The sequence below is a fragment of the Endocarpon pusillum genome (genome assembly GCF_000464535.1).
Source record: "Endocarpon pusillum Z07020 unplaced genomic scaffold scaffold4993, whole genome shotgun sequence".
Classification (NCBI taxonomy): domain Eukaryota; kingdom Fungi; phylum Ascomycota; class Eurotiomycetes; order Verrucariales; family Verrucariaceae; genus Endocarpon; species Endocarpon pusillum.
The window spans coordinates 342169-369212 of NW_006916474.1; the positions used below are offsets into that span (position 1 = coordinate 342169).

A 27044-nucleotide genomic window follows, 5' to 3' on the forward strand; every position below is an offset into this window, starting at 1 on the left:
GAAATCGGAAGCCATCCCCCCCCGAGGGATATGTCTGAACGTGTGAACGCGCCGAAGACTCTCATATTCAACATACCATCAATATCTTCTTGTTTGTTTGTTTTTTTACTTCGTCCCCGTGGACTCTGCATCCACTACCCTACCATCAACCCTCTCCCCCCATCTCTCTCTTTTCTCCTCGTGTGGACACTCCATCCCCGGCCAGCCTCCCCCGAAGAAAAGGCACCCAATAAAAGAAAACCCAATTTTCTTCTCATGACGCACATACCCGTCTGGGATTGCGGGATGAGTTGGACCCGAGGTTCGGGGTCGAAGCGAAGCGAAGCGACGGAATATCTGTCCCAGTGGATAGAGAGATTTCTCGGCAATGTTTCGACCTCGTGGGCTGCAGTCAGATCGAGCTGAGCCAAAAGATCCTCGGCCAGCTGATCGATCGTCTTGTGAAATGTCATGTCCGAAGAAGGATGTGATCGCGAGGCTGCTGGGATGCTTCCTTCCCCCACGCGAAGTCGATCCGGGTAGCGGTACTGTCATAGTGGAAGTTGAAAGATGATCGCCGCGCTGCTCGTACCATTCCTTGATCCCCAGATCGGTGTAGAGAAAAGGCCAGTGAGACCTTTTACCAGAATCTCAGACGGGTGACTGCCAGGTGAATATGCTTGGCCCCTGGATTTTCAACTTTCTTCAAGCAGCGCCATCGGCTTATGGTCAAGACACCGCAGCGTCAGAAGCTGACAGTTGCTCCACTTCCTCTTTGGCGAGAGATTCACGCTGCTTCAGAACATAAAGCTTCGGCACCCATCCTACATCCACCCACCAGCCTCGCGTCCAACTCCACTCCCTACCCAGAAGCCAGTGAGTCCCATACCCCTCTCGGAGCAACTGCCGCGCCGTCATACTGAACTGGAGTCCAGCTGGGCCGAACATGTTCAACGCAACCATGTCCAGCCCATCAGTCCAAACATCCAGCTTCTCCCAACCAGTCACAAGCCCTTCTTGCTCTCGTTTCTCGCCCCGCTGGAGAATCCGGATAGGCCCAAGACCGTGAGTGGTGGTAACAACGTCCCAACTTCCAATGGCCAACTGGGGGGATTCCATGATCGCGTAGTCAAACTGTGTCCACCAGAATGGATCCAACAAATCGGTGGCGTTATCGGATTTGTCGTAGTACCATTGAGGACCTTGACGCGTCAACGAGGGAGCATGTTGCAGGAAACGAGTTATTCCGGTCTGGGTAGAGAGGTTGTCCAGGTGGATGAGAACGGTGCTGTTTGTATTGTCCCCGGTTGCTCCAAAGCTGTTGTTAGAGGCAGCGTTCTGATGCAGTGCGTTAAGCGCATGGGCGCCTGGGTAAGACAGAGCCGAGAGTGGCAAGAGGATAGCATGGGCGATCAGAGCGGAGAGACACGTCGAGAGGACAAGGAAAACACTCAATAAGTAGTAGAGCAGCATCCGGTGTCTGCGAGTCCAGATGTACGACGAAGATAGAGCTGCGGCAAGAGTCAAGGGTGGGATGACAGGGAAGATGAAGCGCGTTTCTTTGTGAGGGAGAAAACTGTAGATGGCAACGTATGCGAGATTGGGAAGCAGCAGATCTAGAGCTGACTCTGAGGTCGCCTTTCGGGAGATTGCGATGAGCCAGAGTGTGAAATATGTGAATGGTCTTATCAAGAGACGTGGAAGAGCGCTGGTGAAGTACCAATGCCATGATTGGGTCCCCCATGCTGATGCACCAAGACTGTCATCTGGAGGAAAGATGTTGGACAGAAAGGCAGACAGCTCGGGCCAGAGGTAGTTGGGCGATTGCCAGAAGTACGTGTCCACAGGTACGGTCAGGCAGAGACCAACCAAGGTTCCAGCGATGCCGCCAGGGATCACGCTGCTTCTCAGTAGGCCAATCGCATGGGCAAGGTGGCCAAATCGAGCAATTTGCTTTATGACCATGTAGGCAGCATGGCAAAAGAGAAGAAGAGCTATCTCAGACCTGAAGATGATAGCTGTTACCGTGAAGAGGAAGATAGCGAGGCGAATCCGTTGCAAAGATGCCTGCACAGGCATTGGCTCCGGAAGCAACAGCGAAAGGGCTAAGCTGGCTGTGAGGGTCGTCAATAGTAAGGCCAAATGCTGTATAGGAGAACGACGTACTCAGCCCCAAGGCAAACATGTTTGGCAGCGGTCGAGATGCATAGTAAATGAGATGAAACTGGCTCGCCTGAAACAAAATGTACCACACCGCTGTACTCCGGCCGAAAGCTTTTCGAGCACTGTGGGCATAGTGCAACAACGAGACGGCATTCAAGCCACCCAAGACTGCCCGGACTATGGAATATGTTAGTGCCTTGCGTATTGCGTGGGTTGGTCTGAATTCCCAGGCAAACGTGATCTATTCCCACTCACCAAGTAACTGTCTATTGAAGGCCTCGTTGACCCAGAGGACAGGTTTAGAAAGGCCTGCCAATACTAATGCGCCGATGAAGGTACGGGGAACAGCCCCCGGGAAGGTCATGTGGTCATACCGCCTCTTAAACTCCTCCGAGACGTTGAATCGTGGTATGCCATGAGTCAAGATGTCATGAGCCGCCTGAATGTTGAAAGACTCCTCGACTTTCGTGTAAGGAGCCACATAGAGATGGAGAAGTATTACTGCTGGAAGGATAAGCAGGACAGGCTGCCAGCCTGGGGTCACCGGATGAGCTTTTGGGTTGTTTTTCATTTGAGAGGATCATGATCGGGGCCATACCTGACAGTTTCATCATGGCAGCATAACCAAAGAGAGGACTACCCTGTTTTCTCTCCAGATGAGAATAACTTAGACCTTGAACAGCCCTCGGCCAGATTCGATGATATGCCAAGCCTATCCTTGACACACTGTCTCCCTATCTCCCTCCTATAACTATTAATACTATTGGGAGTCCATCTAACCACTATATCCAAAGATGCCAAAGCTTACTGTCTTATTGTCTCCTATAAATTATTGTCATCTGTTATGTGGAGCTGAGGACCGTCTAAGAGCAAAACAAATGTGAACTCTATGGATTAACAGATCTATTCTCTTAATACAATATGATACAGGCACCTAACACGGAATAGAATGAAGAATTAATCAATTCTTCTTAGTCAGTGCAAAATAGTACAGGTACCCACCAGGATATAGGATGAAACTGAGATTTTCGAATTCAGAAACTCCGCTGCCTTGATGCAATATGCTACTGGTACAGACCAATGCCTGGAAAGGAAGATAGAACTGTCAAATCGACGGAATATGTTTTTCTATACAATATGGCATTGGTGCCCGCTGTCTAGTACTATCCATCACACGCTGTGCATATGCGAATTCTATGTCCAATTCGGGAACTGTCCTAAAGAGGAGCAACTATCTCAGGCAGCCACTTTCGGCAAACCCAACCAACTCCCTTCTTTCCCCTTTGGGACCCTCACCCTCCCAAAGTTCTCATCCAGATCCAAGATAATTTTCAACGCGTTTCTACTCCTCAAATAAGGCAAAGGCGCACGCGCTTCCCTTAACCCAAGCCCCGGCTCAATCCTACCCGTCAACTTTTTCTTTTCTTCAGCCTCTCCGCTGCCAGGCATAGGTAGAAGCTTCCCAAGAACTTCATAAGCCGCAAGTGTAAAGCCGAATTGTGGTGAGGATCGAAGAACACGTGCAGGTCCACCCTTGAAGAACGCCTTAAAACCTTCATCTTTGTACACCTTCTTCGCACAGTCGACAAGCCCGTTGTAGATCGCTTCGCCTTTTCTTGCTTCGACCTGAAGGCGGGTTTTGATGACATCGCAGGGTGTTGTGAGATAAGCTGCTGGCATACCAGCAATCGCACCAGCCGTCAGAAGCTGCAGGACACCGAGTCTCTTTTGCGGACTTTCGCCGAACACGTCTCGCTTCAGATGTGCATACGCTGGGAAATAGATGGCCGAGAACGGGACGTCGCGGAGCAGACAAGCTGATGCACCCTTGTACAGGCCTACTAGACCCAGATTCTTGACAATCCAAAGAGCGCTTCGCTTTGGAACAGCAGCGTCTGCCTTTTTGGTAAGTTCGCCCTGCACTTGAAGACGAATCTTTACGATTTCGAGAGGATTCGTGAAGACCTGCGGGATGCAATCAACATTGGATACGAACCGATGATACATTTGGACTCACCACTTGACATGCCCCAGCAGAACCACCTGCTAACAGCTCGTATCGATACAAAATAGCTCCCGTCTCTTTGTTCATAAAGCGGTTTCTCACCAAATCGTTGACGGTAAGTTTGATAGCCTTTTCTGGTGCAACACCAACTAATTGTGGAAGGACGCCCGAGTAAAGGCCTCGAAAGCCCTCGTTGCGAATAACTTTTCGCGCACAGTCAATGCTGTTATTGTACAGTTTCTCGCCAACCCGACTCGTGCGTTGATTTTGCATCCGAGTCTTGACCAGATCGATAGGGTATACCACGAAAGCACCGAAAGCGCCAGCAATTGATCCAAGTCCAAAGTGATGTGCCGACTCCAGAAGATTATGCATGAGCATCCTCGACGTCGATATCGCTTTCTCAGCAACTTCATCAAGCGCACCCGTACTTGTCTGCCAGCTAGCGTCAATCACCTTGGCAAAATCTTCGATGCCCAGACGCCCAGAAGGGTTGTCCAGACCAGCGAAGTGGAAGAGAATGTCGGCCTCCATGGGTGTGTATAGTGAGAACCTCGTAACTCTAGCAGCTTCGTTAAGGAAGTCTGTCCGCGTAATTTTGCCATCGCCCGATTTGAGTGTGGCATTTCGAATGATGAGATCGACCAAGTCCATCTCCCGGATGATGTTTTGGAACGCTCTAACATTTGCATACGAGATCTTGGTGCCAGCAGAGATGTTGCAAAGGGTTGGTAGGTTTTCAAGAAGGTGGTCGGAGAGCTTGTGCCTAGCTGTTTCTAATATGATGCGCTGGAAATCATCTGGTTCGATGTATCCGTCGCCATCTTTATCAAACAGGTGGAAAGCTTGTCGTATCCTCTCGCCCTGAAGGCCTCGCATCATCTGTGCAAATTGCGGGTACGTCATGTCATGACGTTTCTTCTTACCGCCAATGTACAGTGATGCCCATTCGGAGTTGAAATCAAAAGGGATACTATCTTGGCCTTTGTTCTGGTTGTAGAGTTTTTGGAACGTCTCCTGGTTGATCGAGCCGGTACCGTCAACATCGAATAACCGGAAGGCAATCTCGTATTCCGCGTCCGGTTTGACAAGCAAGTGTTCAAATGTAGCCCAGTCGGACAGTCGGACTTTTCCCGTTCTTCGTCGATCTGCAACATGAAAGAGGAGAGAATATTGTTCGCGTTTAATCTTGTGCTATACAAGACAGAATCGTCAATAACGTACATTAAGTGACACGGTAAGTGACACAGAATTCCTTCATCCTGTGCGGGATCAACCAAGTGGGAAGTGAAGCGTGACTCACGTAATCTTCTTCAGGAGGCGCAATAGCATTAATGAAATCTTCGGAGTCCATATAGAGCTCTCCATCTTCATCTCGCTTAGCATGTTTCATGAAGTTGGCTCGGACTTCTTGTGATAATTGCGCCTCTTCATTCGTGCCAACAAGTGACTCTTTGATCTTCTTTGTCGCTGTCGCCATGATGCTGACTTCTGTAACTGCAGTAGTACTTATCAGGGTACCCGCCGGATTGGGAAAGCGCCGAACAAGGCGGTGGGGAGGATCTTGGTTGCGTCGTCACAGAGGCACAGAGATCAGTACCTCTGTAGCTAGCGGGAGGGTGCACCAAAGAGGATGGAGTCGGTGGCTGACCGCTTTACCAAGAAATGAAAGGACTGATACGTAGATCTGTCATCAAGCATGAGCTATGGCAGTGGGTAATGAGCGGGTCGACATCATGGGGGAGATAATGTGCTTGAAAAGGGTGATCTGGATCTCAAATATTTATTAGGGTATCCACAGTTCGAGCTTTCTCGTCCCTGAAACTCTAAATATTTTTTGGTCTGTAGCCGCATCCACTAATGCATCGACCGTTCCTAGAAGGTTAGCCGAACCTATTACATGCTGAGACGCTGACGCACTCGCTACTGGTTTCTGGTGCTGTTTTGGCAGAGAAATCATTTTCCGCTTCCGCTCGGGTTCTCTCCTGCTATTTCCTTGAAGGTTCGGTTACTGGTTCCGCGCTAGATTTTCCCTCCTACCCTCTTAGGAGAGATTTGTTTATTGGATTATAGTAAAATTTATCCTATTTGGTGGAAAACATGCCGGGTTACGTCAATTGGAAGAGCGTGTGGCTCTTATCTCTAAGTCACCTCAAGGTTGCGGGTTTGGTCCCCACCTTCGGCTTCTCTTATTTTTGTTTATCAATTTCTATATAAGGTGTATTATTGACTGATATAGATAGCAATCGTTTTTTCTTGTATCTAGTTGCCAAGGTTTAGGCCAAGTTGTCAGGTCATACGTTCAGATTAAAGAGGTTTGGTCGGTTGTTTACTACTGATAAGTGCAACATCTAATTAATCTTTTTAAATGTCAGCGCAACCCTCGTAGCTAGCTTCCTTGTAGATAGTGTAATGATTCTTCCTGACCTGTTCGGCTTGCTTGTACAGATTTGCATAATGAATCGATGTGGCTGAGATATAGTGTATTCTCTATATTTCAATTCTGATTAACTAACTTGAAATAAACTTTTTCTCAAATTTCGTGGCCCATCCATCTTCCATCTTCCATCTTCCATCTTCCATCTTCCATCTTCCATCTCGTCCCATCTCTTCCCACATGCACATTGTTGAAATGACACATTGCTGACAAAGGCATAGACCAGGATGAAAAGACCGAACAAATGTGCTCTGCGCTTGAATTTCGAAGTCTATGTGGTTATAACACTTTTCTATATATACAGTGAAATCCGCAGAACAGTAATTGCATCACAAGCAAATGCAACCCCTTATCATGCAATCATGTCCTAATGATTACTGCAATGCACATTCCAAATCCCTGATGACCTGCCTTCTGGTGACTGCCTCCATGCACGGTATGTCTTGTGAGTGACTATTGCCGTCGAGGTGGTGGTAAAACATGTTGTTGCCACGATGAGACCGCTCCGCCGTTGCTGTGGCTAGATCGGCGACTGGAACTCTCCGGTGCAAAGGCAATACCACTGTCTTCTCGTTCTGCTCGGTCACGATCACGAGGATATTGATCGTTTTCGTAGCCGGGACTGGTGTTTGTTTGCCGATTTGAGTTGCCTCGAGTTTGGCTGGATGCAAGAGTAAGCATGTTCCTTAGTCCCTTCTCCATACACTGAATAATGTTAGCTTCAGAACGAAACAGACTGTGGAAAGATAACTCACAGTTTTCTCGACATGTTCCCATCGTTCCCCCAACCTTTTGGCCAACGGGCTCCACATCTCCTCTCGCATCTCTTTATATGCTACGGCAAGTCTTGCAGTCCGGTCTTCGTCCCATTCATTTCCTCGACGTCTAAGCATTAGCCGCTCATACCGCTTCCGACAAGCGTTGGCTGTCTTGGTTGGGAAATGCTTTTCGTGAATTGCTCCCCATGCCATATTCATGGTCCTCGCTTGCACAAGCACATCGTCATCATGGGTGGACCATGGCCCGCTTTGGCCTTGCTGGAAAGTGGGTGTTGGAGGCGGTTCAGGACGATGACGAGAAGGCGGCTGATGTTGCAATGCTGGTCGTTGGTGTTGCTGTTGTGGGTGATGAGGAGGTTGCTGCTGAGGGTGATGAGGCAGGTAGGGAGAAGGCTGTGACGGATGGTGTGATGTCGGTGGCTCCGGGTTCATCACATCCTGTAAGGGCATCATGTTGTGTTGCATATGATCATAGGAGATTTGCCACTCATGAGGTGCTGCTGCTACCAAGGGCATGTAAACCTGTCCGGGCATGGTGGTGACGGAGGTGGAAACCGAAAGAATATATGGAGCCGATCTTCGTGACGTACGTTCACTAGCGGGCTGCTTGGGCATAACCAAGTGATTTCCACAGCGGGTCGGAAAACGGTGACCAACGGCCAAAACTAATGAGACAGGGCTTGGAATTGGCTACACAGTAGGAACGACAGGAGAAGGGTAAGGGTCGGTACGGCTCGAACAGGCTGGATGATGTGGCAGTGCGAGGCAGAAACAAAAGACGAATGCAAAGGAAAGGATCAGAAGGCTGCTGACTTGGTTCAGAAGAAATCTGAGTGAGTACGATCTGAAGTTGATGCAGGGGCGTAATCTTATAAAAGCCCTTTGGTGCTCGACCGAATGCAAGAATAACATCGAATTGAAACTCTGAGGGCGGCAAATTCATCTTTGTAGACGCGAAGCCTACCTAAATTGAGCCTGGACTGTCAGATCTTCCTACCTGTGCGTCTATCTGAGGGAAAGAATATATAGCCACAGTTTCATGAAATCCCTGCTAGTTGAATTGGATGAATGAGCGTAGAGGAACAACAGCTTAGCCCTCGTGGAAAGTTTCAGAGCGTCAAAAATGCACCAGACGCCGCATACTTGTCCTCTTTGATCAAAAAGCAGCATGTTTAATATTGAGACTGCATGAGGGGCCGAGTTCAGACCAATCAGTGTCCGCCGCTATTCTGGTACCTGGAATCTTTGCGGATAATTGCTGCGGGAAGGTCCGCGAACGTTGACCCTACTGCCATTTGCTCTGTTGATGAAGGATTTTGGGTTTGTCACAGATAAGCTAATCCTGGTGTTGTGTCTGTTTGACCCGGTTTGGACCATGGTCATGGCATCTGTGAGCACAACCTGAAGCCGGGTATTGGAATCTGCCCCAATCCTTGAACAAGTGGGTATCGCGAGTAGTCAGCATGAGCATGCGCATGCGCTGCTGATCGGAGGCTTGGTGGAAGATGAAACCGCAGGGCTAGAGCTTCTGACACAACAGGCGCTGTTGGTCAAGGAGGGCCACCGTTTGGTCCGGGCATGTAATGAACATGGACATGGAGGTTGGCTTTTTGTTCAGAATTAGGGGCTGAATTGAGGTGGGTGTCAGACAAGCGCCGCTCTTTTGATTGGAGCAGATCATTGGGGAACCGGATCTAAAATAGATCACAGACCACACTCTTGTTTTTGACAGACGCTGGATGCCGATCCCAAACAAACAACACGTAGCGGACGGGAAAAGACACTCAGGATAGCCATCACCCATTGTCCAGTGTCCTGGGCGCAGACAGCCGCCCGCTGATTGGGGCACCGAGGCCAGAAGTGACCACAAGGACACTCCAATTGATTATGCGGCTGAGATAGAATCACACGTCAGCAAAATCCATGGGTGTACGCCAAGCATCATCTTACATAAGTCTGCGCCTCAACTCTCCTTATGCAGCACTGCAGATAAACCCAGGCGCTGCTACTATGGAGAGGCGCTGATGGAACAGAGCACAGTGCAGTATTGCTCACAGCGACCATCTCGTGCTGCTCATCGCTCTGGCTTGCATAGTCAGAAGAGATTGGTAAGTAGTACAACTGCCTAAGGCGCACCAGCCTTGCAAGGTCAAGTGCAGGAGAGTGACAGCAGTGGCATGGGCAGAACTGGGATAGCAGCCTCAAAACCCTGGCGTCGGAGTGCGGAACCGATCGATCTACATTTGATGGATGGATGGGGGAGGGCTATGATAGGAATCATGACTCAGTGGCTATCAAGGCCAGCATGATTGTTCTCTCCTTAGCAACAAGGGCCCTTTGGAAAGCAGATCATGGTTATTCATGGCGACGTTGTGTTCCAGTCACGCCATCGCTAGTCTTGATCATACGAGTATGAGAATGGGCGCAGAACCCTGACGGGGAGACGGTGATATGACTGACAGAGGGGTCATCCAAGAGCACAATTGGAAGCAAGGTCAACCATACTGTTCTGCACCTTGGACCGATTATTCAACGAGAACAGGCATGGAACAACCGGATGGGTGCCTCATACCCTATTTAAAAAGTGCCTGACCATGTGGTGGAATAGGGACTTGTATCACACGGCAGAGTTCGGCCACCAGCTTTGTGCATTCTCCCGCATGCGCCCACACCCACACCCTCACAACCCGTCGATCCCGAGTGCCCTCTTTAACAGTGACAAGCAAAGACTCGGCCTGGTAACTTCCAGTGCCAGCTACTCCGGCACTGATATGACAAAAGATTTCTGCGTGAAGCCAGGTATTCGTTGGCATGAGGGTTTTATGGGTCTCGTCCTCATCTGGCTTTCCTCTGAATGAGCAAAGGAAATACCTACAGTAAAACAGGAAGGCTGTTTTACTCTTCCTTCCCAAGTACTCATTTCTCTCAGTTCAGCGGTCTAAATCCCAGCTCACCTCTATTCTGCTGTCATTCTTGCTGCATTCCAGACTCTACTCTTCCATCACGTTGCTTCATCTGATCCAACCTCTCCATTCCATCAGCTCAAACTTTGGGCAACCAGCGTGCCCTCCTTCGTTCTCTACGTAGTGCTCATTGGCATGTCAAGCTGCTTGCGGTTGCCGAGAAAATACGAGGAATAGCATGTTTGTGACTTTTTCATTGATCTTTTTCCACAAGCACTGTTCACGGCATTCTGAAAACAGAGTTTGCGCATTCCTTACTACAAGTGATCAAAGCTCAGATGATTTGCACGTACTACATTCCATTGAAGACCAATATGGTGGAATGCTGTCACTGGAGACACAGATTTTGCTGCACCGAAAGCTATATAATCTGTGTCTCTCACACTCTTGTGCTTGATCGTTACTGACCAATTTTTACCTCATACATTGGGCTTCCAAACTTTATTCTCGGTTTGATCTTCTTACCATTAACAGCATTGACGCCTTAACCAATACAATGTCCAAGTTCCTTGAACTAGAAATTCTGTTCACAGCAGAAAAGTTCTCCCAGATCAACGGTGACTTGGAGTATGACTTGAACGTTGTCCTCTACCGTCTTGGAGGAGCATTCTACAAGGGCTGGTCGCATGTACGATACCGGTCCAAGGAGGAAGTCAAGTTTGCAGACATCTTTGACAGTGTCTTGATACCAGAAGCCCATCTAAGTTGTGCTTTCCCAAAGCATTACACCCGTGCTCCTGATCCGCTTCCACCAAACTGTTATGTCAAAGAAGCTGCTATGCTGCGTTATGACCCAACTAAGCCCACAGCTCTGGGGGATGCGATCCTCAAGGAGGCAACCATCTACGAAAAACTCATGCGTCATCCCCACCCAAACATCAGCAAATATCATGGGTGTCAAGTCAAGAATGGCCGTATTACAGGCCTCTGTTTTGACAGGTACCATGAATCTTTGATGTCAAGAGTCAATCCTGGATCTCATGGCAAACGATGGTTTGACGCTACTCAACGACCTCTAAAAGATATGCATTCATGCATGGAAGGAATCAGAAGCGGTCTTGAACACCTACACTCTCTAGGACTGGTTCACAATGACCTCAATCCAAGCAACGTCATGTTCCCTGCCGCGGACGATGAGACACCAATCATCATTGATTTTGCTTCATGTACACCTATTGGTGGTTCACTTGAAAACGTCGGCAAGACTGTTGAGTGGTCCGATGAGAAGGTACTCACATCACTTCCCAGCAATGACAATGACGCGCTCGAAGAAATCACGGAATGGCTAAGAAATGGGAAGAACTTCAAATTTGAGATGTCGTGCTAGGTCTCTCGCATGGGTTCGCCTTTTGTTTGAAGGCGTCTCGCGAACTTCAGTCTCTTACATACAAAGAGACGTTGGAACACAGCAGGCTGGTCTGAGCGCATCACGTAGAAAAATAAAAAGCCTGTCACGAAGACATTGATCTCTTTCTCGAAATATTTCCTCGCCATCTTAGCATTAGCATCAGCACCTCCACCTCCACCAGTCCAACCCACCCAACCATTCATCAACAAAATGTGCGCCATGACTAGAGGGCCCGATAAGTTCAAGATCTCGGACTGTCACAAAACCTGGTGTTGTCACTCAACAGACTACATAAGACCCATCGTCCGTCGTCCCAAGTCGCAAACTCCCAAGCCTCAAACCCTCAAGCCTCTCGTGCAAAAGCAATGCCCAGAACCCAGCCCCAAGAGGTGAGTTAACGAGCAACATTTTACGAATTTATCTTCACCAACGGAGAAGCAGGGCGCCCTTTTCGTGCTGGCACGATCCGGTGACGACAATCTAGCAGAACAGATAGGCTGCTGGCATGCAAAACAGTCGCTCAGGCACGCAGAGCTGATGCACGTTACACTAGCGTTGGCGGCGCGGCAAGACGAAGCAAAGCTCCCGAAACAGAAAGGAAGAGAGCAAAAGGATGGATCCCCTTTTCATAGCACACATAGATTCTAATGCATCTGGAGTTAAGGAATATTATTATCCTGTATGAGTAACCCATTCATTCATTCACCAGTTCAAGTGCCCTTGTGGTTCCTGTTTTACCTAAAGATCACAATACCCCCTGCCGAAGCCAGACCCGGAAAAAACAGCTTGAAACCAGACTAATGAATTTTGCTCAAAAGAATGAAAGAACCCCGTGATTCACATCCTTGGCCCCTTGACCAGTGTCTCTCTCTCTCTCAGGTCTAGCCAGTGCCTGAAGTGCATCATAGTAATCATTCTAGAGCAGGATGCCTAGAAATTCGAGCTCTTTTTGGTTGGTAGGACCGTTGCGAAAGAGGAAACAAAGAAGGTTCGTCGTGATTAAGGACCTGGACCACACCCTCTTACATCATCGAAAGTAACATCGATTTCCCAGCCCAAGACATGGAGATCGAACCATCTCATGTAAAATGGGGTGAGTGTGTCTTTGAAAATATAAAGATCAAGCCTGCAGAACAATTCAAATATCAGAAACCTGATGTATCGTAGTACTAGTTAGTATGTATTGCCGCCCAAAGTAACGAACAAACGAGCAGAAAAGAGGGGGTGTGAAAGGCATGCCCCTCTGCCCCCTGGTGACAAACCACGAAGGGATAGGTGAGAGACACAGTTACCTTCAATCTACCTCTTCTAGGGTGTGCCATTGTTGTATGGTTAAAAGGAACTAGGCTGTGTCTCTACCAATAACTTACCATGACCATCACTTGGGCTTTCAAGCTGGGCCTTCGGGCCCACCCGTGCGCGGAGCCGCATCGAAACCGGAACAAATCGGGTGGCGTAGCTCTTGGCATGGTACAAAAAGTGACGGAAACCGATGAGGATTACAGAATCCCGGAGTATACTACCGGGTGGCCCCTAAAGTACTGTTATTCAGCGCTAGTATATAGACTTGTAAACCCTTTCTGTACAGAACAGCTATGTTCAAAAGAAGTTAGATGTAATGATTTGACGCATCAGAATAAATAGATGCAAAGGGAACAAATTTTGTACTGACGAATCACAACACTGTGTCCTCGTAACTGATGATAACTAGCTGCTCTTCGCACCAGGCTAACATTACTTCAGGCCCCCGGGTAGTACAGAGTTGTGCACCATAAGTAGTTGAACGCGCTAAATATTGAGGTGAAAAGCTAGTAGCTATAACGGTGGCTAAGGCCTGAGGCCTACATAACTGGCTGGGTGACTTGCGGGCGTGTCTAGACGAGTCTCAGTACAAGAAGACCTTTAATATAAATGGCCATGACTTCAAATGAGGCTTAAGTAGTCCCTAAAGTATACAGAGGCTTTCTTAGTATGATGCACCTACACTACTAGCCACCATAGCCGCTTGCTCGGATTAGTCAGTACTAGCTATATTTGGAAGGCTGTGATATTAGCGCGTGCAACGACTTACTACGGTATGAGGCAGAAGTATTGTTAGCACGAAGCTAGTAACTCAGAGGCGTAATAGGTACTGCTGGACGACATGGTTAGAACAGAATGGGCTAAGCGGTATGGATAGAGATGATTTGTGTGGGTAGGCATAAGAAGTAGCTTCTGGAATTGGGTGTAGAGACGTATTAGAACTAGTTATTCTTAGCACTGTGCTAACAATACTTCTGCCTCATACTGTAGTAGGGTACACGACTTCGTATAGCCTGCCGGAACGCATCACAGAACAGTGACTACCCGGTAGTTATTGACCCATCAATGCAAATCATGCTAAGAGTGATATAGTAGTAAATTATTGTTTCGATGTCAGTACGTCCGCCTTGGCAACCTGTATGCCTAGCAATCACCAGTAGCGGAGGTGCAATCATCCCAAGGAGGATTGTAGCACGAATACTGGCTAGCGTGACTAAGTGACAAGGGAAACAAGCCCCCCAAAATAAGAGACGTAGGAGTAGGTATTGCAGCGTATTGCGAGCATAGGCTTTGGAAAAAATTTATTAGACCTTTTCGGTGGCAGTCTGATCACTTGATCATTAACCTATTCAAACCGCTCATCTCAACATGATTCCAGTCATTCAGGGTTCATCACGCTAAAGTTTTAGACCGGCACGAGGCCCGCACATGTCAAAGTGTCAAGCATCAAACGAGACTCTCCGACTCCCTCGGCGACCTCATCGCCTAGGAGTCCACCGTCTCTCCTCGCGACTCATCTTCGTATACGCGCCATAATAGTCCTCTCCGGCCTCAATCGGCGTGATGGCATACACGGTCGGCTCCTCTCTGAACTGTAACCGTCTACTGCCGCTACTCGCCGCGCTGGATGGCGATGATGAAGTCGATGCTTTCTTGAGGATACTCCTCTGCGAGCTGGTGTTGGCGTAGGCAAAGCTTGGCTGCTGCAGAGTCGAGTAGCCGCGCTGGTTGAGGCGCGTGTTACGGGCGGTGGGGGAGCATGGCGATGGGGAGACAGGCGTTCGGGGTAGGGCGTGGGTAGCCGTCATGGGCGATTTGAGGGAGAGGGATGGTCGGGACGAAGATTGAGCAGCAGTGGAAATGCTGAGGGAGAGTTTGGGCTTAATGGAGCGGGTTGATGATGCAAGCATTTTCGCGGTGATGTGTGGTTTGTCTGTTGTCTGATGAATGATAAGAGGGATTATGTTGCAATGATAGTAATCCGGTTGGGATTGACGATTGGGATAGTTGCTCTTGATCAACAAGGGCAGCGTGGCCAATGTGGGGTAAGGTTCTGTTTTGGAAGAGTGCCTAGGCCAAAAGATTGGTGGAGGAAATGCAGTCGAGCAAGGATGCAGGAATTCGATTGGACCAGCCAATGAGTACGAAAGGTGAACAAACAATTGGGGAGTGGAATTATGGACTGGATGAAACGAGTTGTGTTAGAAGAGGATGGGCATTGGGGAAGTTGAGCGTCTATATACCCGCTGACCAGTATCGTTTGCAGGAGGGGAAACTCTAGGGGTTGAGAACAGGGAGTGATGGGGAGGAGGGCTAACAACTAGCGGGATAGGAAGAGTCGACTTAACCAATCGATAAGGGGCGGGAAGCTTGCTTAACCGCCCAAACGGCCTGGGGTTAGTGGGTCACCTCTGCAAGCACAACCTGCATCCAGTCATGCAATCATCCAATCATGCCAGCCGTCACCACTTGGCTTCTCAACATGATGGAGGCTTATGCAGGTCGCACCTGTAAGATAAGCTGATCTGGGCAAGTGGCTGCAGTCACTTCAATATCACTTGTGATAGCAGCGATGATTCCAAGCCACTGGAGAATACCGGACCTCTTGGGATCGAATCATCTTGCCCCGCAGACCACAGAAAGGCTGTAATCTAAGATCTAAGAAACGATAGAAGAAGAAGCGCCGTCCGGATATCTCTATTTCACGCTTGCGGTTTGCGCACAGTAGTAAAACCTATGAAGGGATGTAGAAGGAGAATAACGGGGTGAGGATGCCCCATGCCGAACCTTTGACATCGCCTCGTTCATTTACGAGATCAGTGATCAAGGAGAAGGCTTGTGTGCTTGTGTGCTTGTGATGACTTTCGGGGTGTCGGGGTGTTTGCACTCACTCCTGCTTCTATGATCACTGATAGGACCAAGAGCGCGGCATGAGGTCGAATATGTGTAGGGGAAGATCCCGCCACCGCGAGTTCGGAATGTCAAAGCCACCGAAATCGGAAGAAGTAGCGCCACATCACGTTTCCGACCTGATTTGTAGCGGATGGCGCCAAGATTTCTGGCGCAAGCACAAGAGGGAAACACGGCGCGGATACACAGCCCTACAAGCTCTTCCTCTCTGGGAAACGTATCGGTTTTGTAGCGAGATGCGCTCAACATGCTTTCAAAATAACGTAGCATGTGCTAGAATGAGCACCAACGGACTAGGATGATCTGTAGTGATGGCCATAAACGCGAGGAGGATATTTCATTCTGAACCGCGGGTTGTGATCGACCCTTTCAGACCACTTGTTGTGGCCGCGAGTAAAATTGCCCGCCGATTCTGTGCCACAGGGCAGACTCATCGAGTTTGGCAGCATTTTAGGGGTTGCGTTGGGCCTCTTTCCATATGTTTGTGGCACCGCTCGCGGCTAGAGCAAGGCCAGCACGCTTTGTGTTGGTGCAGAAGGTTTGGACTTAAGGTAGCTAGATGCTGAAGAAGTTTCTGCATTCAAGTTCCGTGTTGGAGGAAGCCCTTTGCGGCACTGAGGACTTGTGCCACGGCATATCGGAGACGTGATTGTAAAACTTCCACATGGATGCATATTTCCAATAGATGTCCTGAATGGAGCACGCCGAAGGTCTATCGTTAGCATGAGCTCTATGCCCATAAGTTTCGGATGCTCATAGGCCGCCTTTACGGATCGCAATTGTGGTTTTCCTGAAAGTACAACGCTTTTGGTGGACTGTGTCATGTCCTTCATCTTTTGCCGACTCAAAGATGCTCGTAGAAAAGTAATATGATCCAGCCTCAGCTGCAGGCAGATCCAACTAACATACAGTCTTGAACTAGGATGCGCTCTCTGGACTCTCTCGACCAAGACTACCGTTTGGGTACCCGCCGTCACCATGGCAGCCTTTCTCATGCCGCTTCATGTTGCTCCTGACGCTGAACGTCTTCCCACAGCCTGGAACTTGGCACTTCCACGGTTTTTCACCTGTGTGAGAATATGTGTGTATTTTCAAGGAACTGGGCCTGGAGAACGCTTTGTTGCACGTGCCGCAGATATATCTGTCTTGATTGGGCGGATAAGGGGTGGATGCAGAGTGCGGAAAGTGATGATGATGCTGCCAAGCAGGAGTCGCATGAGAGATGTATTGTCCAGCGGGCTCATCGTAAGAGGACATGGGCGGGAAGTTTGAGGGCAAAGCACGTTGATACGCCGAACCGTGGTTGTTGGAGCCATCGATGGGGGAGCTCTGGTATGATGATACGGAACCATTGCTGGGGGAACCGTAGGAGGAAGCAGTGTATGGTGAGAGCGGTCCTTGCAACACTCGTACCGGTCGATCCTGAGGGACGGGCGGGTAATCCATCTGACGTCGCGAATGCGCCTCCACGTCTTTGATTGCGGAAGCAGGGGCTCGCCTCTCACTGCCAGAAGTGGCGGATGCAGGGGAGTGCGATGGGTTTGTTGCAGGCGACTGATGATGACAGGTGTCAGATCCCGTCCTTGGGCGTAAAGGAGGGGTCGGTGGCAAAGGACTTGTGGGATTGCTCACGATCGGGGACCTCTCCTGACTCTGGGCCAACAACTGTGGATCAACCACAACCTTTTGAAGCCTGGGATCGATTTGCAACCTCTCTGCAAATGCGTTGTCAGTCTTGAGAAGAGAACGCGCGCAGATGACTCAAATACCTCTGCCTGTTCCCTCATCCGCCGCTTCGATCAAGGTAGATATTGAAGGCAGAGAAAACCTTGCCGAGCTCGGATCATCCATGGGTGGTGATGGTGGTCTTTGAACACGTCGAGTGTACGAATACTCGCGCGACGCCGGCCTTGAATACCTTGCTGACATGCTGCAAACACCACGAGCCCGTTGATGCAGTGCGTAGTTCTTTTAAGCGGCTGATCCAAGGGATCATTCCAAGGTGCTTCTGCTCGTGTCCTGGCCAGAAAAGGATGCTCACAACAAATCACAAATGCTACACCACGGGTCTTGAAGGCAGCGATGGGCTAAGAAGGCCGAGGGTGTGGACACTGTAAAGAGAGCTGGGAGATGCAAGGCCCTGGGCAGCATGGCAATAACAAGGATCCGACTGAGGTTCGATGGATGGGATGGAATAACAAGAATCGATCTTAGGGAATTTGATCGACGTGATCGACGACACTTGCAAACCGAGAACCAAGATGGGAAGGTGGAAACTGACATAGTGGTAGCCTTTTTGGGTGCAGGGGCTCTCGATCCACATGATGCTGGAAGGTGAGACGAAGGAGGGGAATCACTGTTGACTTACTATGGTACAGACTAGCATTGAATCCTCTGGAGCTTGTGGAGACCGGGAAGGCGCCACACACATACACACGCACTCGCTCGTTCTTCTCACACAAGCAAGTCGGCTGGATTCAGCAGGCGGGATAGTAGCTGGATGACGAAAGTGGGTCGAGTTTGGAGTGATAGCTGGATAATGGATAGTGGATAGAGCATAGTGGATAGGATAGTGGATGCTGGATGCTGGATGCTGGGTCCTACTACATAGTGCGTAGTACGTACTCGAGCACTAAGCTCCCAGTAGCACTAAGCTCCCAGTAGCACTAAGCTCCCAGTAGCACTGACGTTAGTCACGAGCAGTTAGCGCAGTCCCCGAAATTAGCTGCCTGTTTACTACGTTAACGCTCCTTCTGCCAGAAGGTTAAATTGATCGAGCACTCGGAGGAGCTTGGGTGCTGGTGTTGGCGAGGCGAATCCCTGCCTAGTCATCCTTGGGCCTCGTCCCGACACCGTCCTGTCTAGCCGAATGCCAGTCAGAAAAGTATAAATGGGGCTGAGCTAATGGAAAAAAGTAAGACGAGTTCGGAAGACCAGGTTCTCCTCCGGAACCCCCAAGGCCACCGGGACCAACAGTGAACCGGCCCTACAAACACACGTCACTAGACAAGGGCATTTGTAGAAAGTACATAGTACGTAGTACCCCGTCTTTGTAACAAAGTGGTGGACTTGTGGCGTGCCGCTATGCTTTGTCCTGCATATCCAGAGACTGGCCAGTCGAGACAGGCGCAATTGGAATCAACCACATCAGAGTCCAGAGCAGAATTCCCAACAGCATTGGGCGAGCTTGGATGCGGGTTTCTAAAATCAGGCGACAGATGGACGCGCTAAAGCAAGAGGCTTGTTCGCGAACAATCATCTCATGGCAGTAATGTGGATGATAACTCCCGCGGTTCATTCATGATTTGGCAACGCCTCCTGAGAGTCTCTGGCAGCAAAAGGCAACAAATTGGTCATGACGGCTTCTCTAAACCGGACCAGTCATCGTCCACGTCTGTAGCTATGGAAGCCAAAGATGCATGCAGAGATGTCGCTGCTGCTTCATATGATGCAACCAGTTTCCCTTTCTGCTCATGCATAACCTCTGGTTGCGCCCTGGGCTATGCGGCAGGGTCCGTAAGTACTACTTATCCGACAGCTGTCAGCCTCTCAATGCCCGGGCGTCTGCATAGCACAGAGGTCTGATAGTGACAGATGTGGAAGAGAACAGACGTTGAAACGCAACGCCGCTGTCAATCCTACTGCCAAATGCTTAGCCGTAGTGATCGTTGTGTCATAATGCCATGCTATGCCATGCCATGCCATGCCATGCCATGCAATCAAACCATATCATGCAAACCCTCATAAATGCTAGGGAATGCTGGCGTTGGTATGCACGGGGTTTGATAGCCTGATCTGGCACCACGAAGGACGAGAAAAATTCTGCTGTGCGAGTTCATCAACGAGGAAATGAAGAGTCGATCGCTGCGTCTATCATTGGAAGACGTTAAATGTATGCGCATGGAAGACCAAACTTTCCCCAAGAGACGATCTAGCGGTGCATCACCGAGCTAATCACATCCTGCTTTGCGGGGGATCGCGAGGCCTAGCGACATTAAGTTTCTGTGCACCTGGACATCTGCTTGGCAACACAGATTCCTTTCCATCTCATGCTGATTGTGCAACGCTAGAAACTCTCTGGTGAACAGCCATGCCATGTATGAGCGGCCCTTTCAAGAGCTACCGCTTGACTTGCAACGGCAGTATACCCATAGACGCTCGAACGGGTTCGAAGAACCAGCCCTCACCTTCTCACAGCAGCTTCGAGGAGTCTAGACCCATGACTTATAAGGGTGAGCCAAGCATGCCGGTGCGCCCATTCTTGATCGAATCAGTGCGAGGCAGCCAGGATCAATTGTTTTAATTATTAAGCCACGATGCCCAGCTCGCCTGCAGACGGAACCGAAACATGTGTCACGATAAGTTTGTTCATGATCGTGATGGTCCAACGCCGAAAAGTCGGCAGCAATACATTGTTCCGTAGTGACTATCGGTGCCGCACCTGCAGTTTTGTTTAGAGCATTAGCAATACGAAGAGATGTGAGGGGAAAAATGCTGGACTGCCTTAGTAAGTCGGCCTTAGAGAAGCTGAACATTATTACGCACTTAGTAACTTGACTTCATGGCTCGTGCCGATTGTGCGTACCCTGTGCAGCAAGAAACTTGGTCGAGGAAATTAGAGGGCCTGAAAAATCTTTTTCTGTGGCCGTGATGCGTGCGCAGGAATCTTGTCCAATACATCCTCAGAAGGCAGTAAACTTGCTCATTCCCATGAGCCCGCATACAGTACTCCCACACTGTGCTCCTGGTTAAGTATCTTACGCTCCAGTAGTCCATAAATTCCCTAACTGATATCCCTCGAGGAGCGAGAGGAGAACGACGACAGGTACTAGTACCTGGAGACTTGACGCTATTGGGTGGATTCAAGGGAACTGTGCAGATCGCGGTGACAGATTATGCATCTTCGGAAGGACGGTGAAGCTACCTGCAAAACCTTCGGGCTATTGGGCGAACAGCAGATTCCGGAAATGATGAAACAACAATTCCCGAGCCCTCAGAGTGTGATTGGTGAGATGGTAATGATTAATCTCTAGCAGGCTGCAGAAGTCTGACAAGCCTTGATCTGCAGGCAATGCCCTCACGCAGGACATGGAGAAGCAGGTACTCGGACGACAGTACCAAATTGTTGTCCTCCAGAGGACATCATGATTCATCGACACATCAGGTCGATCCTTGTCCCACCGCATGAAGCAGGATGGCTTGAGCGCTGATGTTTGACGTTCCTTTTCGCATCTCTGACGTCTCATGGACCATACTAGGAAGAGTCTAAGATTGCCACCGTGTTGCCTCGAGCACGATAGCTCTGTACACAAATGAGGAGCTGGCCATGGCGGGATCATCGACAGGGATTAGCCGCAAAGATGAGACCTTTTTTGATCACAGAGCAGAATCTAGCTTCAAGTTAGCGAGCATCGACCTAGCAAGCATCAATCTAAGTTAGGGAAAAAGCGGAAAGGGCATGCACGAGGTGCGGCTGTCGATCTTCTGAGCTGCCGGGCTGTCATAGTGTGGACTTTACTAGTATTTTCTTCCCACATGGCAAATCACGTGCCCTTCCAGGAGAGCGCATAGGATCACCGGCTAAGAGCCATTTTCTCACTGTCAGTATCTTGACGTCCAGAAGACTGTTTGAATGTGAGGAAAGGGCCATCGCCGGTGCAGAGCATGGAGCGCAAGATCTGATGTTGCCCCATGTCACACAGCACGGATCACCTGGTTTTCCTCACACGAGCTCCTGACCCAGCAGCCGAAGTTACGGTAGATTAAGTTAAACCAAGATTTTCCCAAGCCCGGTTCTTCCCAGCATGTGTGGCTAGCAGCACTACTACGCAGTAGGATATGCACTTGTCAGCCACAGCGGCAGCGCTTGCAGTACGCAGTGCAGTGCGCAGTACACAGTACACTGAAAGACGGCTAACGACACTACTGCATGATAGAGACCCTAGAGCCCCTAAACACGCCAAAGCTGATGAGGCAGCATCTCCGTCGCTTTGCCAAGGCCCCCATCCCTAACGCCTACTAGTAGGATGTACTACTAGTCCTGCAGTCAATGGTAAATTCAAGATTAAATAGGCGACACCAATCATCACACATCGGAACCGTTATTTCGTAAGCAGAAGAACAAAGTACAGCAGCGCGTTGCCAGAATGCAAATCAATTCAAACACTGCAGGGATCAACGATCGCTGTTTGAGAAGCTACTAACACAGTACAGTAAGCGAGAAAAACTCCTCACCTGCAGGAGGTGGAAAGTGGTCTTCACTTAGTCCTCCTACAGGACACTCAACTCCTCTGCGCCGTTCTATGACAAACCGGATTTTTGAGGATGGAACTCGAATCTCTTGAAAAGTGAAACCCAAATGCACAGTGCTTCATTGCAGATAGACGCCAGACTACCTCCCTTATGCATGGGACACATCAGTCCATCAGCAACTTAACACCGCTGCATAATGCTATTACCAAGTGGCCATCTATATCGCACTAATGATCAACCTGAGCACTGTGCAAGGAGTGTTCGAGGCAGGCAACCAGCAGATTGCCATTAGTTGGTTCAACGTATTCGTGATATTGTGAGTTCAACCAGATCGTCAAGGCGCTGCGTTAGGCAGAACCTTGCCACGCAGTAACAGCGCAGCGCGCGTCAGGACCTTCCTGACTCTGGGCGTCCCCGTCCAGTCCATCTCCCTGATCTTGCTCCGGTTCCGTTGTTCGAGACTTTGTTCGGATCGTATTCAGACCCCCACTGATGCACCTCAGAGACCAGCTTCCTCTTGCTTTGCACTTGTTTTGTTCCTTGCATCTACCTTACTTTCCTGTATCTTACCGAAGCCGGTAGAGCTCACGCTCCTTCGATTGCGTTGTTTCTCCCCTAGAACTTCCGGAGTGTTCGTCCTGGTATGGAACGGTGGGGTGGCAGTTCTTGAAGGTGTTCGGTCCATCAAGCTGTGAGCGCGAGACCTTGCCGTGGTGTCTCGGATGCTCGCATCACTCATCCGGGAATGAAGAACTGGATATATTCGTTCTTCGTTGTAAAGATCCTGCTGCAGATCTCTGCTGCTCCAACTAGCACGATGTCGTCTTGCTCCGTATGGCAGGTTAGACACGCTCGTTTGAGACCTGATAGAATGCGCGCAGCTTTGATGCCTGCTAGTCATGATCCCTTGCGATAACGACGTCTTTGATTCGTTGACGTCTTCGAGGTCAACATCATTGTCGTCATCTTCGATCTTGGGTTGACGGCGGACTGAACCAACTTTGAAATACGGCTCCGTTGGTTCGGTGGGCATCGGTAGTGGCGAAGGTGGTTGTGACGGAGGTGCTGGCTGGTCTGAGGATGTCTGCTCGATATGGGCGAAGTATCGGGTCCGGAGGCCTGCCCATTTCTTCGGCTTGAACTCAGTCCGATTGCGCGTCAACGACATGTAACTAGAAATGGCTCCCAGCACGATGGCAACCAACAGCAAGATTGTCAATATGCCTTGAATGACAATGATAACAATCCCGATGATGGTGGTTGGAATTCGCTGTAGATTGAACCTTGTATCAAATGCCGACGAAAGAGCCACAGTTGCGACTTTACTGAAGCCAAGAACGTAGACCATCAGCAGATTGAGCCGCCTACCTTCAAAAGGCTTCAGAAAAATAATGGCAACGAAGGCAATAAACTCAACCACTAGCAAGCCGAAGACCTGTGTCAACGCATGTCCCGCGGCTCCACCGTAGAAACATGCCCGGATGAATTCATAGAGTAGCCACAAAGCGAAGAACCACCACTTGCTCTGTCGGAAACGAGAAGCCAGCCAGCCAAATTTTCTTGCGTAGTCCTCGTCCTCGTGAATTGAAGGTCTATCAGGTGTGTCGCTGACAAAACGAATTCTCCACCAGGGCAGCGAGCGGGTAAAGACTTTTTTCTTATCCTTTTCTTTGAGAGTACTCTCTCGCATCACACCGAACCAGGGAATGATGCCGAGTGTCTTCTTTCGTTGCACGTTCAATCTGTCCGCCTCGGAGGCATATTTGCCAGACCGAAGACGATAGTATACAGCATATGCTGTGGCGCCAGCCATGCCCACAAAGAAAAGCACAAAGACAATGGCCGCAATTGCCAGCACTCTGGCACTACCACCCAAGGTAAATTGAAACATGGTCAGAAACATGAACATGAAAAAGGAGATGAGAAGTGTGCGCTGAAGGGAGGCAAACAGAAAATTGAGCCAATTGGCCCTGAAGTATGCCAAACGAGGTGTCTTCAACATCCGCAGACGATCGAGGCCCTCGACAACACATTTGGCAGCAAAGACGCCGGCAGCAACACATAGGAGCAGTACCAGGAACCAGAGGAATGCCGTCATGAACGCGTTTGATGCTGGGATGTCCTCCGCGGCAACCGTTCCTGCAAAGCCTGAGAAATTTCCCGGAAGTGGCAGGCCAGGCCTGACTGGCCTACCGTACCAGGAGAACCCACTCGTGGAGTTGAGAAGCTCTCGTCTGGCCAGGGTATGCTCAAAACTCCTCGGTCGTAACATTTGGCCAATGCCTTCGAAGGTCTGGAAGGGAATGGCAGTAGCTCTCTTGTAAATCTGAGAGATTTGGTATCCACCTCCCAAATTGTCATTGGCAACACCTGACGCTGCAGCCCCCACCATACTGATGTTTCCCCGATTCTCGCCTAGGAATTGATTGATAGAATTTTGCATAGAGCTGCTAAATATCATGCCAGCCGACCAAGCATAATTGCTCCAGAAGGCAACTAGGACACTAGGCCAGTTGACAGATAGTGCTCCGGTGAAGAAGATGTGGTGGAAAACAGCAAATACTACAAAGACCGACAGCGAATGAGCGTAATGTTTCCGTGTCTCTGGTACACCATCACCATACACAGTGGTTGCGATAGATGAGATGACGGCAATCAGAGCGAATATTCCCAATACCGTCCCGACAGCTACAGGATGGGAAAATGTGGCCCCATTTGTCACAACGGCAGAGTAACAGCCAATCTGCGACTGCGTAGAATTGGCAAATATTCGGAGAATGGCTTGGCCTTCGAAATCCGGAATTGTGAGAGCGAGCGGAGGGATGCCAGAGACATCAGCCTGAGATATAGGGATGATGCCATTTGCTTCAATTGGCACACTGGCGTTGAGTGGACAGAGGCTGTAGATATTGGCATTGCATGGGTTAAATGTCAGGTCAAAGCGAGGTTCGCCATACGCATACACCCCGATATACACTATTTGTGACGGTCAGCAGCTAGGCAAGTACTGCATGGATCTCACTCACACATCAGGCTCTCGTTTGTCAAAGCAGTATTTCCTGCAAGATGGAAAAGAATGGTCATGTTGTCTCTATAGTATGCGGCGTCGAATCTTGTGACATTGATCAAGGAGTCCCCTTGACAATCTCCAAAGTTCTGTGTATAGAGTGCAGGTCTCCTATTGTCCTCTAAATAAATCCTGTCGCCGTTGGCATCGGTAGCCGTGATGTATTTTTTCTCTGTAGATGCTGCCGAAGACAGGCTCGAGAAGTAGAGGAACGAGATAAGTAGAACCAGAATGCCAGAGCATGTCTGCAAATGGAACATTCGTGGTCTAGTCATGATGGTAACCTTTACCACCTGACTTAAGGACTTGAGCGAGACTATCCGCCTCCAGGTTGTGAGAGCGTTGATGAGGGTGATTCTTCCTGTTTTCGAAACCAAAGTGACGCTCGCTCACGTCGAATTTGTAGCGTTATTAGTAGACTAGCCTCCACAGAGGTGAGCCCGGAGCTTGGGATACCCGCAATCCTCAGTATGTGGTGGATTAGTAGTGGCTCATAATTTGCCCGAACGCTTTCTTAAACGAGTGTTAAAGGATTTCGGCCAAGATCGATTCAAGTCAACTCAAGACAGGCAGTCGCGTCATCGGATACCCGTTCGTCAGGCAAGCGAGAGGAGGCTCATAGTGATGAGGCGCAGGTAGCAGTTGGCGAGTTATTATTTTCGTCTCGATTATTTGAGAAAACTGTGGTATTTGGATGAACGAGGGTCCTGATATTAAGAAATTAAGAGAGGGAGTGTGGCCGAGCTGGTGGTGGTGGGCGACGTTTTGCAGAGAGCGGCAGGTGGGATTTTTGGATGGTTCTTAGCGGTGGAGGTGCTCTGGGCACAGCTGCCGGATACCGAGAGCTGAAAAAATGAACTGAATTGGGTGTCAGGGCTCTGCTGCTTCCAAAGCTTTACCAGCACTTCACTGCAACACGAAGCTTACTTTTTGCTCAAGCATAACTACACCCAAGGAGGACGTATTGTAAGGCACAGACAGGAGTGAAAAGATCCCGCGGCTGTCCGCTGGAATGTAACATGTACCGCTAGAAAAACTTGAATCTTAATTTTAGGTAAATGCTGCCCTCCCAATTGTTGAAGAATCTGTTCTGTCAAGTCGCAAAGCTCATTGTGGCCTAGATTACCGTGCTACCCAAATTATCTTGGACAATTCTGGACACAGTGTCACCGCAAGTGGGCAGCGGGCCCACACCCAAACTATCGATTTTGGAGTTCTTATGCGGCACTCCTCGTTAAGCTTAGGGCTATCTCTTTAATTAAACTCCGCCATCGAAGAACCTTTCATATCATTAGCAAAATCGGTGTTGGCCTCACATATCATCACCACCATTAACGCACCTCATTGACAACCTTTCCGAACTATTTTCGTACGGAAGGACGATACAGAAGTACTTCGATTCTACGTATCATGAATAATATCCATAGGTCTCACGACTTGGCTCAGAAATGCCCTTGGAACAAGCCGACGAGGCGCCGCTACTTGTAACCATATCGTACTACTTCATGCCCGGGCGATCATCATCAAGCGCCAAGCTCCACGAACTCACCTACTACTTACCAGGAGAAGGGCTCTGAAAATGATGCGGTACTGGTCCTCAGTGATTTTGCAGACATTTTATTATTCTAAGAATCGTCAGGAGGCTCAAATGACCGTACTTTAGCCATAATTTGATCGTCATTTTCGTAAAATGACGTCCGAAATAACATAATTTTATTGGACTCCAGATGCTTAGCTGCATAATCTAATCTAAATTAGATCATACCACAATTAAGCCGAAACTAAGCACACATTGATGGTAATTTAGGCATATTTTTCGGAGTGCCTGCTCCTACTCTA

At 49.3% G+C, this 27044-nt stretch overlaps 6 protein-coding genes across 6 annotated transcripts; 1 reads left to right on the top strand and 5 right to left on the bottom strand.

Moving 5' to 3' along the window:
* Positions 1-708: 708 nt before the first annotated feature.
* EPUS_00348 (uncharacterized protein) lies at positions 709-5627 on the bottom strand (the record flags this gene model as incomplete). Its single annotated transcript, XM_007806005.1, has 6 exons — positions 709-2093; positions 2146-2319; positions 2398-2676; positions 3549-4107; positions 4160-5341; positions 5451-5627. The coding sequence occupies 6 exons, from the start codon at positions 5625-5627 to the stop codon at positions 709-711; spliced, it is 3756 nt and encodes a 1251-aa protein (XP_007804196.1).
* Positions 5628-7037: 1410 nt separating this feature from the next.
* EPUS_00349 (uncharacterized protein) lies at positions 7038-7897 on the bottom strand (the record flags this gene model as incomplete). The annotated part of the gene is made up of 2 exons (XM_007806006.1): positions 7038-7289; positions 7340-7897. The coding sequence occupies 2 exons, from the start codon at positions 7895-7897 to the stop codon at positions 7038-7040; spliced, it is 810 nt and encodes a 269-aa protein (XP_007804197.1).
* A 2925-nt stretch (positions 7898-10822) lies between these two features.
* On the top strand, positions 10823-11653 carry EPUS_00350 (uncharacterized protein; the record flags this gene model as incomplete). The annotated part of the gene is made up of 1 exon (XM_007806007.1): positions 10823-11653. The coding sequence occupies one exon, from the start codon at positions 10823-10825 to the stop codon at positions 11651-11653; it is 831 nt and encodes a 276-aa protein (XP_007804198.1).
* Positions 11654-14454: 2801 nt separating this feature from the next.
* Positions 14455-14886, bottom strand: EPUS_00351 (uncharacterized protein; the record flags this gene model as incomplete). The annotated part of the gene is made up of 1 exon (XM_007806008.1): positions 14455-14886. One exon carries the CDS (start codon positions 14884-14886, stop codon positions 14455-14457), a length of 432 nt encoding a protein of 143 aa, XP_007804199.1.
* Positions 14887-16804: 1918 nt separating this feature from the next.
* On the bottom strand, positions 16805-17815 carry EPUS_00352 (uncharacterized protein; the record flags this gene model as incomplete). Its single annotated transcript, XM_007806009.1, has 2 exons — positions 16805-17601; positions 17656-17815. The coding sequence occupies 2 exons, from the start codon at positions 17813-17815 to the stop codon at positions 16805-16807; spliced, it is 957 nt and encodes a 318-aa protein (XP_007804200.1).
* A 4822-nt stretch (positions 17816-22637) lies between these two features.
* EPUS_00353 (uncharacterized protein) lies at positions 22638-25480 on the bottom strand (the record flags this gene model as incomplete). The annotated part of the gene is made up of 2 exons (XM_007806010.1): positions 22638-25114; positions 25165-25480. 2 exons carry the CDS (start codon positions 25478-25480, stop codon positions 22638-22640), a joined length of 2793 nt encoding a protein of 930 aa, XP_007804201.1.
* Between the last annotated feature and the right edge of the window lie 1564 nt (positions 25481-27044).